Source organism: Lycorma delicatula, chromosome 10 (genome assembly GCF_047948215.1).
Source record: "Lycorma delicatula isolate Av1 chromosome 10, ASM4794821v1, whole genome shotgun sequence".
Classification (NCBI taxonomy): Eukaryota; Metazoa; Arthropoda; class Insecta; order Hemiptera; family Fulgoridae; genus Lycorma; species Lycorma delicatula.
Window position 1 is genome coordinate 59,454,827 of NC_134464.1, and position 15,812 is coordinate 59,470,638.

The 15,812-nt window shown below is 28.0% G+C and overlaps 1 protein-coding gene across 5 annotated transcripts in view; it reads right to left on the minus strand.

Annotated features, from left to right (window-relative positions):
• Positions 1–15,812, minus strand: part of LOC142331610 (protein sprint-like) — a 747,263-nt gene that overhangs the window by 124,943 nt on the left and 606,508 nt on the right. For all 5 annotated transcript variants that reach the window (XM_075377633.1, XM_075377634.1, XM_075377632.1 and 2 more), the window contains 4 exons: positions 11,883–12,070; positions 11,164–11,255; positions 8,031–8,201; positions 5,024–5,200 (listed from right to left, as the gene is read on the minus strand). In XM_075377633.1, coding sequence (XP_075233748.1) covers positions 5,024–5,200; positions 8,031–8,201; positions 11,164–11,255; positions 11,883–12,070 — 628 coding nt within the window. The remainder of the gene's footprint in view (positions 1–5,023; positions 5,201–8,030; positions 8,202–11,163; positions 11,256–11,882; positions 12,071–15,812) is intronic.

Consider the following 15,812-nt stretch of genomic DNA (forward strand, 5'->3'; position numbering starts at 1 on the left):
AATCGTAAGTGAAGCTTATTGATTTGGACAGTAATCAGTAATTAAACTTATTCATTCATTTAATAATGCTAACTACCATATGATCTGTTTTAAAACTGAACAAGGTACACAAATACTATGTGTGATTTTTCAATTATCAAAAATGGCTAGTACAGAAAATACCAATAAGATGGCATTACTTGAAAACTGTTTTCATTATTTAGTTTTGTTTTGTAAAAAATGAAAAATATCACGTCTGACCAGAGTTCAAACTCAGGACCTCCCTATGAGAAGCCGATATGCTACCACTCTGTCACAGAGATCAGCATAAGAAATGTATTAACTGAAAACCTTACTAATCAAGGTAAAATAAAAAATCACCGTATGACCAGCACGATCTTTATATTCTTAGCAGACAATACTTCAGGAACACATTTACTTAAAATAGGAGAATATTAATTTGCCTGTTAGATATGTATAACAGTGAGAATTAAAAAGAAGTATATAACCTCAAACAAGTATTGTATTTATAGGTTTATTCAGTCTTCAATTGAATCCATTTTGACTAGTTTTGGCCTGACGTCTGTATGTACGTACGTACCTTGCATAACAAAAACAATTAGCAGCAGGATGTTGAAATTTTGGATTTAGGACTGTTGTAAAATCTAGTCGTATACCTACCCTTTTGATTGCAATCGACTCAACCAAAAATGTCCAAAATAAAAAAAAAATTGGAATTTGGACCTTTTATTAACTGCAGTAATAAGCTCTCATTCATAACTTTTTAGTGATATATCATCATAAGTAGTACTCATTTTCATTGATTCCAGAGTTATAGCCAAATAAAATTTTAATTAATGAAATATTTGGATCTTACAAGAGGAAAGCACAGCGGTTCGAATCAGACTTCATCTCCTTTTTTTTAAATTTAAATGTATTGATTTATTAATAATTATTAACCCATGATCATAAAAAATTCTTTACAATAAATAGGTATTCAATAATAACAATAAAAAAAATCAGAAGTTATTAGTGAAATAAAATTTTATGTACTTTTCATTTTTAAAAATGTGTATGTGTAATTTAATAGCCATTTATTACATATAAGTATATGTAACAGATTCGGTGAAACACCTGATTATGTAATATTAATTGAAAATTATAATTAGTAATCGTATTATTTTTTGATTTTCTAGTTTAATTTTATTTAACTATTCTGGAATTTCTGTTTAATTTTATCTACATTAAACTTAGCTAATGAGTGACTGAAAAATAAACTTGAATGAAAAATAGACCTTCACAAGAACAATATATACACTGAGGCATACATGCCTGATCATTAATAAATGGCAAAAAATTCTAACTTTTAGTTCATTACTCCTCTGATATTGTCAGACAATATTCTCTCTAAGTCTGAATTGATCATAATTTTGTTTATTTGTTTTTTGTTGACAATCATTTAATCGTTCTTTGGTTTGATATAATTCTTTTGATCTTAATTTGTGTACATATTCTCAAGTTTTCAAATTTTCTCTCTCTTTATATCCATTGCCCTCTCTTAATCTTTTTATTCTTTCTTTGGTTTTAACATTTTCTTCCTCTTTATATATATCACCTTCTCTTAATGTTTTTATTCTTTCTTTGTTTGGAACATTTTCTTCCTTTTCTCATTTGTTTTTAATTTAAATATACTCATTTATTAATAATTATTAACCTCTGATTGTAAAAAAAAATTATACTAAATAATAATTCAATAATAATAAAAAAAGTATGAAAAAAAATCAGAAATTATTAGTGAAATAACATTTTATGTAGTTTTAAGAATGTATATATATATATATATATATATATAAAATTTAATAGATGTACAAGGAAGTCATGTGGTGTCCAGATCAATTTTTTTTTTTTTTAAGTTAAACCATTACTCTTAGGAAGGATAAATAAATATTCTTCATAAGTTTTATTGCACACATTGAAAAATATCTTAATATGTAACCATTTTCTAATGTAAAAATGAAAATTGAAGATAAAAAATTGCCTGATTTGAATGACAATCTCAGTTCTAGATTTTTACAGCTCGCAATATTGTTAATTCACAGAACCACAATAAAATCAATCCATAAGTAAAAATTATATCATTAATACATTAGGTTTAACAATTATTAAAAAAAAGCCAAGCAAAATGCAAATTATATTAATTAACAATTAATAAAATACATCACAATAACCAAACCAAGAATTAACAAAATAATTTACTGGATTTAGTAAAGTAGTGGCTTAATGAAATTTCAGATTTAAATAGGATAATTTACAAGTAACTATAACACATACAATAATGAGATAAAACATATCTTCTCTTAATTTAACCATGAAAGTATTTTCATGAGATCCCACACTCTCAGTGAAGATTAAAAAATTACTGAAAAAATATTTCAATCATGACTGAGGATGCAGGATTGCACGAAAGTACCTTCATGGTAAAATTAAATTAAGGGTCTTATCTCAATATTCTGTACTAGGTGGTTTATATTAATATAATTTAACAGTACAGAGGAGTAATACGAATCTGAAAAAGATTAATTTCAAATAATATATATATATAAACACATACAAGCAATCTACAGCTCCATATTACAAACATAAACTTCAGAAAAATTTAAGAAAAAATTCAAAAGTAAATCTAATTATTTAAAAATGAGGCAAGTAGAGTACCTCAGTCATCTCTGTGTGCATGTACACTTAGCTCATCATATATTAAGTTGCTGTATATTTTGTATATTTTAAATATGAAAGATTACCTACCATTGTGAAATATGGTCTACCAATTTTTTAAATTCAAAAAAAACATGAATCAAACAAAGATTTCATCAGCAAATTACTGAGTTTACAGTGAAAATACAATGAGTGATTGGAATGGTGAGAAAATAATTAAGGGTTTAACTAAGAGAGGAAAATATGCATGAAGAGGCACAGAGTAGGCAATCATTTGTTATTAATAGTAAGGTACAGTTCATAAATGAAAAACTTTGTGAAAACAGGCATTATATGATTTCTGTCACTTTTCTGTGCCTTTCCACATATTTTAAGCAGTACTATACAATATGAGATTGTAAGAGATTGATATCGAGACAAAAGAGCAGTGCAACAAATTGGCTATCTTTACAACAGCATCATTTAATGAAGATGGTATTCAGATATTACTTTATTACTATAAATAACATATTAATATTAATAATAAAATAGTGAACAAAATTCTTAAGTATGGCCTTTTTTGCAATAATAATTTTTTTAAAAATAAACTGGCATTATATCTTAATGGCCTAACAATACTTACTTCCTGAATGTCTCAAGCACTAAAATATCACAATGTTAATAGGCATTCTAAAGTTTTTACTAAATTACTTTAAATAAAGATTATGGCTTGAATTTATTAATTTGCAAAAGGCAATAACTATGAGAAATCAAGTCTGACATATTATATTTACAAATTCATCACATGAATTTATGAAAAATGAGATTATTATATAAACACTGAACAGTGAGCAATGGAAAACGGTTTAATGCCTCTCAAATTTATGATTTTGCGTTCTGAGTAGGGGAAGAATTTTATATAGCTATAAAACAGGGTAAGCAACTTAAAACCAAACTGAGCCAGCTCAAACTGTAGTTATGCTAGTGTCACCATTAATGCTGCTAGTACTAGCATCACTTTATTGCTGTCAGTGGCAAACTGTTCATGCTTAAGTGCAGTATAGTTTTGTCCTTTGCAGTTATGTTTTTTCTAAAATGCCTTAACAGAAAAATATCTGAATGCAAGTAGCCTAGCCAGAATGGCATACACTATTTGTTTTAAAGTGGTATAAAGGGTCGGTTTCAAACGCAAAATGAAATAGAACTTCTGAGATCATAGCTGATATTCAAAGAAGAATTTCTGCTGGTGTGAAAAAATCTATACATAAGTTATCACAACAAAGCAATATAAAATACACATCTTGCAGTAAGATTCTTCACGATTTAATCTTGAAACTTTAACATGTACCAACTGTGCAAGTTAGGAGGACAAACCCAAAAAATCTTATTGCTACACACTGTTTGTACTGAAGCCATAGCTTAAAAACATATGACTATAGTAGATAAACATAACAATTGATTAATATTTAGTCGCAGTGCTCATTTAAGAAATGAAGCCAGTATGAAAGATTGAAAAATGATTTAAGAAACACGAGATATTTATGGATTCTAAAAAAACTTGACTGAGCCAATCACAAATATCCAGATTAACTCGATTTACAAACTATTCTTGTTGGAATAGTCTGCTTATGATCAGTAACACTAGCGAGTACAACTGAAATGGTGAACAGTCTCCCAGCAATATCTTTTCAAATCGTACCATAAGGAAATATGATTAAAACCCAAGAAGGTTAAGATACCTAAATCTAAAGCTATTTCAATTGAAGAAAAAATTTTAACAGCTTTGTAATTTGGTTCTTATGAACCACAATTAAATAGTTTAAAAAAAAGAACAATTTTTAAATTATCTAGTGCTAATCCCCTCACTTTTAATGTACACAACACCCCAGCCCAAGAAAGCAGACAGTTTGTATATTTAATAAAATATTATTTTGACCTGAATTAAAATTTATTTCACTTTAACATTAACCACTTCAATTTGAAAGTAAAAAAATCTAAGAAGGCTTAAAACTTAGAAAGCACTACAATTGTACTGTTCATATAATTACATACAATTTTTTTTGTTATATAAGTCAAATTATTTCTAAAAATAAACAATGATAATGCCTTAGCAAGAGATAAGACATTTTTATGTTCTAAAAGAAATAATAGTAACAGTTAACTGACGATGTTATAATCGTAACAAAATCTATACAAAAGCCCCATAGAAATCTCTTACTATTGTACACAACCTTTCAATGATGTGTCATACACTTTATTAAGTATAAAAATGATACCATTTTAAATAATACAATGACAATTTAAGAACAAACACAGAAAATTAAATTTTATAGAATAATGATGTATACTTTACCTTTAATTTCAGTACTTGGAGGAGAACCCTTAAATGTACTTAATAAACTTGTTGGTTGCGAATTTTCACCATTCACAGTAATTGGTGCTAAGTTTAAAACAATAGAGTCATTTCTGTTACTTTCAGACTGCTGATCCATTGTTGGGCTACCATTACTAATATTAAGATTATTATTCCCTGTTAAAATCAATTAACAAAACATTAGTTGAAATATGTATTTTTTTTAAATTCTATTAATATAAACTACCTAGTACAGAGACTTTCCCTGTACTAGGTAGTTTACATAACTATAATTATAATGATACCATTATAATGACACTACTTTCATGGGATCTCACATGCTGAGTCATGACTGAATTATTTAATTAAACTGCATATTAAATAGTTAAAAATTAAAAATACTGAACTAATTATGCACATAAATTACTGAAGGTGCAGGATCATGTGAAAGTAATTTCATGATAAAATTAAGGTAAGATATTTCTTATCTCAATATTCTGTACTAATATAATTTAACAGTATTATGTAGGCGGAAAGTCCCTTTACACTGCAACAAATCCAGCTTAATCAGGCTCTACTGCTGCCAATTCTCACCACTGATATCGCTCACTGCTGCTGGAAAAGGTGGACAGGATAAGCCGTGGTGGAGATTATCTGGTGTGTTCATTTATGGTGGGATGACCGTAGTGTAGTCATAAGTGGAACAATGGTTGATACGAGTGCATTCACTGTCATAAAGCTGTTAGCTTGTGCGTGGGTCCATGAACGTCCACTGGTAAAACATTAGAGAGCATTATGAATAACTTCTTTGTGTGTATTGGGAAATTGTCACAATCTTGGGAAATGTAACTGACATGGGAGAAGAAGGCTTTTCCAACATGAAGTCTTGTTGAAATGCCATGCAGTGGGAGACCAAGCACTTGAGCTGAGATGTGTGCTGTTGTGGAGGCCTCGATTCAAGATCACTAATGAAATCAATGCCAAACGTTCTGCACAGTTAGGCATTCCAAGATCGACAATATGAGACCACATGCAGAACGATTTGAAATTTTCAAATTTTTTTGTGCGGCCACAGTTAATAGGTAGAGTGACAATGACCTTGATCAATGTGTTTATACATGCAAGTTATTGCTTGAACACTTTGTCAGCAAACGATAAAAAGTACATCATGTTTTCAAACAAGTGTGCAATTTATCGAAGCTTTTCTAACTGAAATTTTTTTTTCTGGACAAAAGACAATCCTTACTTTTTTTAGGAAATCGAGTACCATCTGCCTCATGTTATGATCTGGGCTGGAATAACAACTGAACATCTACTTCGTTCTTATTTTTTTGATGTAACAGTTAATCAACACAGTTATCTGAGAATGATTGACAAGTGGTTGCTTCCAGAATTAATGGCAAATGGGATCACTGCCAACAATACATTTCAAGATGGCGCTCTAGCACATTTTGTGTTGAATGTTCAGATGCCTCAATGAAATTTTCCTGAAGTGCTGGATCAGACAAAGGTCAGAAGAGCTACTGCGACTCTATTGTCTTGGCCAGTAAGAAGCCCTGACCTCACCACACCTGAGAATGCACTCTGAGGTTTTGTAAAAGAAGAGATTTGAAAACGCAGATACATCAACAACGAGCAGCTTCAAGACATTATTTGGTCAGCATTTGAAATGATCATCCCTGATATGCTGTTGCAGATGAACAATCAGTCATGGAGGCGCATACAGCTGTGCTTTGAAAATGGTGGAACCCATACAGATGTTTTAGATCCATAAAAGGCTTAGCTACACCTATTCTAATAATTTCATAACTAGCATAAAGGGATTTCCCACCCATCTGTACAGAGGAATAAAATTAATCTTAAAAAGATTAATTCCCTTTAATCTCTTAAAAAGATTAATATATATATAAAAGTATTTTATATATATATATATATATATATATATATATATATATATATATATATAAACTATCAAAATACATGAATTATAAAAGCACATGAATTGATTTACTAAAATAACAGATTATACAAACTAAATATTCATAAATATTCAAAATACGATAAGACCACTAAATCTCAATTCTTCTATATTTACTCTAACTGGCCAGGATAGCAACAAATGGAACATTTTGGAGGTCAGTGTTATCAAAAATTATTTCACGAATGTATTTTGTTTTACTTTTTACTTAATGAAATTAGTAAATAAATTGTTCCTTAGGCAGTATATACTGTAATGAATTATTTTCAACAGAAATGAATAGAATTCGTTACTAAGTTTTTTTTCTTATGGCTGAAACACATTAAAAAATCTGAAACACAAGAGTTACTAATCAACAGTTGCTTTACTTTACTTTGCTTTGTTTTTTTTTTTTGAGAATAATTTTCAATACTGATAACCCCTGTGGTGAACAGGTGATTTAATAACACTTGAATTTTGTAGGCCTAGTCATGTTGACATAAGCCCTTTTGTTAAGTACAAAACAGGCAACAAGAACTCAAATTTTCTTCCCAGTAGAGCGGATATGAAATGCTAGTTATTCTTGAGAATAGTTATGTGATTTATGTGAATGACTTGTGTTTTGTGTCAGGTCATTTAAAAGTATTAGCTTACAGCACCCAACACACAGTAAACAAGTATACTTTAAGATAACAAAAAACAACTTAGATTAGTTAACGACCATCAATTCAACAGTTACATAATTTTATTCATTGCATAAGAACAAACTATTCAGCCTTTATCACTTATACTGTCAACCATTATTAAAGGCTTGTACTTTCAATCCAATAATAAATTTGTTAATCTGACTTCACTGAAATGTTCATTCTCAACAGAACAATTAGACTGGTACAATACTTATTAGTAAAATCAATACTCAATTCCAAATAAAATCATATTTAGTTAATAATATCGAATAACATCAGAGATAAAATTTAACATTTATAAGTACAGTATACATAGAAAATTCAGAAAATAAATAAATAAGAAAAAAGAATTCGTAATACTTACCACTTCCAAAGCTACTAAGACTGCTCGCTTGACTATTTGTAGCACTGCTTGGTAAAGAACTTTGGAGACCATCTCTAACACCTCTTGACAATCCGCTTACATTTTGATTATTAGAATTCTCAGTCTGTTCTTGATTTCGTCTTGGATTTGCCATCGGATACCTCCAAAATTCTGTAATTTTTTTTTTAAGAATAGTTATTTTATACTAAAAATTCTGTAGAATTAATGAGTTTAAATAAACAATACAGAATATTAAAGAATACAAACAGTGAAAAGCAAACAACTGAACCAAGCAAATAAAACTAAGGTCGAAAACTAAATAATGGAAGGTTAAGAAAAAATTATAATTTTATGATACTTTGGTTAGTACCCTTAGTATTTGAGTAAAAATTTAAATTTTAATCTAATTCGAACACAAAAAATTACAAGGGTACAAAAAAACTTTGCCAAATAGGAAATGCCAAAATTTGGTATTAAAAGCTATTAATATACTTCAATATATTGTAATATTCAATTTGAATAAAACATTTACATAAAATAGTTGAAAATTGTATATACTTCCTAATTAATTAAACAAAATGATAATAATTTAAAACTGTTTTTATTATTTACAAAGAACTTGGATAATTTTAATTTTCATTTAAAGTACAACTGCTTTACTTCAGAGAATTACTTTTTTATTAATTTTAAAAAAAGCAGGTCTTTCTAGAGGTTCTTCAAAGAATGAATGAAAGGGGAGTTATTAATTAACATGAAAAACAGAAGGCAAAATATCTTTGTCACAGTTTTAGGAAAATCAAATGCAGTATCATTAAATCAAGAGAAAACTGAAGGAAAGCAGAGTGATTCTGGTTGGCTTTGAACACTCTGATAGCAGTTTAAAATCTGTGAATTTGGATTTTAGTGAGACCACTTCAGAATAGAGAAGAGTACCAGATGATGATTGCGAACTTCTGTAGGAGATAACACCAAAAGAAGATATAAATAATTTTGATAAGTTTTAAAATTTTATCTGGAATATTTTTATATGAATGAAGGCATTTCTTAATATGTAAAATCTCGTAGTAACTTACAAATTTGTAAAAGGTTTATGACTATATCAACCTTCATCTTTAATTTCTCATCTTCTCTTATTTTTATTTTATTTTTTTATTAGTAGGTATTCATTTAACATCAATATTCTAAAGAAAGAAGAAAAATACTTCAATACTTTTGAAATGATGCGATAGCGGAGAAAAATAAATTGACAGATAAAATGAGAAACAAGGAAGTATTGAAAAAAAATAAGAGGAAAAGAATTTAATGAAGAAGAAAGAGGAAAATATCTTGTTTGGGGAAAATGTTATGTTGAAATTATCTTTAGAGAAGGAAATGCAGAGAAACTGGAAGGAAGAAGAATGAATGGTTGCAAACATTAAGAAAAGAATAAACTAGAAAGAAGATGCTCATGAATGAGAAAAATGGGAGACATTCAGACAAAAATAGTTCAGAAATTTCCCCCAAACAAGAAGAAAAGTTTAAAATAATGCACTGTATCATTCATTATTCACAATCAAATCTTTTTTACGAATCTCTTATTTATTATATTTTAATTAATTTATATTGAAAAATTAAGAATAAAATTATCATTTTATAAACTTTAATTACCTATGCAAGGACAATTTGAAATTTTGCTATAATAATTTCAAAATCAACTAAAATAACTTGTTAAATGAAAACAAATTACATTTTAGAAGATTTTATAACGTTTAACTTAATATTACTTATTTTTTTAAATACACATGTTTTTTTAAAAATATACTCAAATAACCGTTTAGATTATTTATTGTAAATAAACTTTTTTTACAAATTCACTAATATCAATCAAAAATTAATATTGGATAAACAAAGTTAAAAGTTTATACACTGTATTTATACATATAGTCTTACAAACAACAAAATTTTGAAATCTAATATCAGTAAAAAGATAAAACAATAATTACAGAACTTGTCGCCCAATTTAAAATCATTAACAACACCTTTACAACTTAGGGCACATAAGTAAATCTCATCTGATTCAATCTATAAATTACATAATAAAACAAATTTTCTTCTAAATTTTCAAAAATATGTATAAAATTTAAAATATTTCATTGCAGTGGATGATTCGAAAAGGACTTCACAATTTTAAAAGCATATAAAAATTTATATGAGGTAACTTACAGATTCAGTTGAGGTCTCATTTCACAGAAAACTCATTAATTTGTCACCCAACTAAGAAGCCATATCAAACTTTGGTTTAGGTGTGGCTTCCATTTGTAAAGCGATATACGTCCCACCTGAAGTCGATTTCATTCCAGACTGTAACCAGCAAGTCAGGCATTACCTATGCAGCTGGGATGTTAATTCAAAGGCTTATCTCAACCAGATCAGCAAGCAAAAGCAATACATAAACCTAATCGTTAATGAAACCCCACAAAAAAAAAAATCTATTGGGGTCAAATCTGGGAAGCGAGGTGGCCATGCAATTGGACCTTCACGACCAATCCACTGACCTAGGGATACAGTATCAAGAAAATCTCAGGCATCTAAGCAGTAGTGGTAGTACCCCTTTTTCCTGATTGTAATGGCATCCATCTTTGTTACCACTGTCTAACTGAGGAATTAAAAAATTTTAAAGCATGTCCAGATATATGATACCATTTACAGTTATGTCTGGATGAAGAAAAACCTGTCTCAATGAAAGTTTGGTGTGAAGAATAACTTGTTTGCCTACTAGGAGGCTTCCTACCATACTCTCTGAGAAAATTACGTTGAACTGCAACTGCTGAGTGTAAATCATGAAACAAAAACACTCAGCAAGTATATTCCACACCAGTAAATATGTCCATCTTTAACAATACTGGTGACAGTGCTGGTGCCCAAATTCGGCGGTACTAATAAACTAAGTGAGTTAAAACATTTTGTTTTTTGCTATGAAATGAGACCTTAACCGAATCTGTAAGTTATCTCAATAAATTTTTAAACACTTTTAAATTTGTGAAGTCTTTTTTTAATCATCTGGTATTTTAAGTTGCATAACAGTACATAAAAAAATATTGTAAATAATTAAGGAACAAAAAAAGCAAAACTAAGGAGAAAAAATAGACAATACCTTGACCTAAGAGAGCAAGTGATGATAGCTGCTGTCTGTTTTTTGCTTCTCTAACAGCTCTCGGTAATGTCAGCTGTACAGGTAACTCATCACTGAAAAAAAAAAAATAAAAAAAATACCATTGACTGTTGAAAAGAAATATAACAACAAAATATTTTCTACATTAAACAAAAAAATTTTAAAATAAGAAATATATCAATATGTACATTAAACTTGTCAATATAAAAATAAAATCTCTATTAACAAACAGCTGTTCAGTCAACATGAACCTCACAAGATGAATTATTAAAATAAAAATCTTGTAAATCGTTGCAGCAATTTCACATGTCATTGTAATTTTTTTTTTAATTTTCTCAGTTCAAAGTGTAGTAAATTAAGCTCTTTTTTGAACTAGTTCATTTGAATCGTTGGACTCTTTTAGTCGTGTATACTTTCTTGGGATATGTGGTAAGGATGTCCTTACCACATAACGTAGAGATGGAAGAAAATGTAAGAAAGAATTATTAAATATAAAGAACAAATAATTTGTTTTTCTTTCATAGATTGTACAACCCACATTATCTGGAATATCATCATTGCTACTTGCAAAAAAAAACTCATTTTATAACAAGAAATACATTGTAAACTACTGTTAATAATTGATATTGTGAACAATAACTTAATACTAATATATAAATTAGCATTTTTTAGATACAGAGAAAATAAACAAAATTACTAACCAACATTGAGCATAATGTGCAACTAATGCAGGAATGCTGTCAAATTTATTATCTGAACTTTCTAAACTAAGTCGACCATCAGGCGAAGCCTCGATGAGGTAATGTTCAATGTATGGTCCCTTTCCGGCAGGTAACCGTACAGAAATTGCCATTGTACAAGTCTGACTCGACTGACGTACAACAAAGTTCTGAAAAGAGAGAAAAGTTAAAATTAGTAAAATGATAATAATACATCTAATTCCTACAAACAACTTTTATTTGTAGCTAATATGTTTATTATTTTGTATTTATAAATGCAGTATAATTTTTATGACAAAATACAGCACACACCAGTTCAGAAAATATATCTTTTGATTTACTGCTTACCAAAATATATTTTATACAGTTTAAATTCAATAGAATTTGGTAAGTTTCCAAAAATAACACAACAAATATATTTATTTATAAATAATTATATTTATAAATAAATACGTAAAGATAATATTATGTCTATAATAAAACCTCAAAGAAATTTAAATTACTATCCAGCGATGTTAAATAAATCCACGCTTTGGATGTAAATTATATTTGGATGACTACATCGTACACAGCAGTTTACCTTTTTTATTTCCTAATTGTAACTTAATCATAACTTTCACTGATATTTATTTAGATATATTTTACATTCTATTGAAAAGGGGAAACAATGAATGAGAAAAACTCCCAGACCATACTGGAAACTGAATTCTGGTGCTTTAATTTAAAAGACCTAAAAGTTAATAACATATCATTCATGAATAGGAAACAAAAACTTTTTTTCCAGCTGTAATATTAAAAAAAAAAAAAAAAAAAAAAAAAATACTATCAGAGTTTTTAATTTTGCATAGCCATTTTATAATTTCAATTAAATGTATATCATCCATCAGCAGCACAATTATTCAAACAAACTTTTAACTTTCTCCCCTTTACATAAAGTAATAAAAATAAAAATCATAAACATTTCCTAATTTAGATAAGTACATATTTGAATACCACAAATTAAAATAATAAAAAATATTTAGATCTTTTGACAATATAATCACAATCACAAAAAAAAACAATTTCATTGTAAATGTGTTATCTCATCACAAAAACAGAATGATATAAAAAACGGTGAATAATACAAACCCCCAAAAAACATTTACAATATGAAGTCATTTCTCAAAAAACAGTTGTTTGCCCCAAATCTAAAAAAAAAAAAATGATGTACAAAGAAACTGAATACTATTTTCTATTCTCAGACTTCTCTAAAACACAATTCTTTGTTTCAAACACACACAAAAATATTTTATTTAATAAATTAAGATGTGCAAAAACTTGAAAAAAATTACAAAAATTCACTCGCTGCAAGGCTGTTTCACAATATAACATACGACCGGTTTAAAGGAAACACAAAACAGAGCAAGCAAGCTACTCAGTTATTAAAAGAAACTTTTATTTAGAGTAACAATATTTTCCTATTTATTATTCTGTAACTGAAACAGCCCCGTGGTGAGTGATTTTTTCCAAATTTTTGCAAGACTTTATTTATGAAATATTTTTTCTCTGGGGTTATAAAGCAAATAATTATGAGAAGTTTAAAGGTAGCAAATAGTATTAATCAATTTTTTGTACATCAATTTATATCAATTTGTAAATCAATTTTTTCACATTCGAGGCAAATGAATGTTTTTTGAGAGATATCTTCACACTGTAATTGTTTTTCAGAGGTTTGTATTATTCACCATTTTTATTATATCATTCTGTTTTTATGATAAGGAAATTCACTAACACTTTTACGATGAAGTTGTAATACCGGTCGAGATATCAGTTTCTTTTGTTAAATCTTTCACCACTTTTGTCATGATGCACATGATGACATAAAATAAATAAAAAGTAATTTGGTTAGATCAGTTTAACAAAACAGTTGTCTTCTAAGCTGAAAACATCATTTTCCTAGCAAAAACACTTATTTCATATATTAATTTTTATTATTTACTAATAAATATCATGTGTATTATTTCCATTAAGCTGGTAATTACCTTATCATAAATCAGCAGATCGTAATTCAGCTGTAATTTTACAGTGTTTATACTTCATCATAATAATAAACAAAAAATATAATTACCATATAATTAAAAAAAATATAATTGCTTGCTTTAAATTTAGTTAACTGACTGTTTTAAAAACAACTGCTTTTTACTAAACCTTATTTTATCCTACCATTGAAAAGTAAAAAAATTAAAAATTAAGAGATACAAAGTATTATTTTTTTTATTATTCTTATAAGTAAAATTTATTTTTCTTAATGTTTATTTTATTTTATAATTTAGTTTTATATTTATTAAAAATTTGGACAGGCAAAAAAATATATTAAATCTTATGTCAAACAAGTTACGAGAAATCAATCTTGAAAAAATATACCCCACTTTTGAGCTCTGTAAGGAATATACGAATCGTACATTTCACACTACACGAGATAGAAGCACACTCTGGACATACTATCTACATGTAATCATATTATTTCTGTCTAAACACAGTTTTCTTGTTTTGACATAATTCATTTATTTTACACTTTTTTAGATTTTTGTGTAGTAAAAATAATCATAAAACACTCAGTTTAGATCTTTTAAAACCTATATATTGTTTATTATGCTTGAAAATGTAAACGTAAGAAACTGGTCAGGATATGTCTATAAATGCTTTTTTTTTGTTTTCTCTGCAGATCTTTTAACTGTTGAAATAATATGCTGTTCTTTCTTTAACTTTTTTTAACAGGATAGCTTCTTTTCTTGATTTTTCATTGCATGTTAATAAATTATGCAGTAATTACACATACCTGAGAATGAAGTAGTTTGATTTTTTTTTTAAATGTAAATTAAAATAAGAATCAAAATAAATTAAAATGAAAAACAATAATTATAATAAATATTACTACATTGCTAATGTTTTCAAGCAGTAAATTTACTAAACCATACTCTCCCCTTTCCACCCAAGACTTTGTCAAGTAACAGGGCTCAAGGAACTAAAAGCAGAATAATAGTACAAATCCACACAAAAATGAGTTTAAACCATTATGGTAATTTAAACCTACACTATGGTATTACTATGATTCAGAATATAAAGTATGCTCAAACTGTAAGTAACAGTCAACAAGTCATTTAAGCCTAATGCGGTACCAAAATAATTTATCAGTACAATTTATTTAAACAAAAATTTCTACAGAGTAACAAAATTTTTAAGAAAATAATCAAGATCATTTGATAAATAATAAGTTCAATAACAAATGATCAGTTTCATTGGGTATCTGTTGCTTACAAGAAAAATCAATATTTTAAGCATTAAATGGCTCTTTTTCAAATCTCCTTTAGGTAAACTTTATTGACAGCCACTAATCGGCTGGTATGTCAAAACATGCTTTTATTAAAATCAGCAGACTTATGATACACAAAATTATTTTTTTTTAATCATAATATTATTTTTATAATAAGATATTAATTGCAGTGCAGTAGTAATAATGACAGGCAACTTTTCTACATATTTGAAAATTTAACTTTCTAATGTCTTATAGGTGGATATTTGACAATAGTTTATCTTAATAAATCCAAGCAGTAAACAAGAATGTTTTTTTCTCTCTCTTTTTTCTGGTTAGCCTTCGGAGGTACTAGTTCAAAAGATGAATGAGGATGAGGATGATATGTAGGAATCTAAATGAGGTGTAGTCTTGTACAGTCTCCGGTTGACCATTCCTGAGATGTGTGGTTAATTGAAGCCCGACCACCAAAGAACACCGGTACCCTCGATCTAGTATACAAATATGTAAAAAAGTAACTGCCTTTACTAGGATTTGATCCTTAGAACTCTTGAATTAGAAATCAGCAGATTTGCGATGACGAGTTCACCACTAGACCAACCCGGTAGTTAAAAACAAGA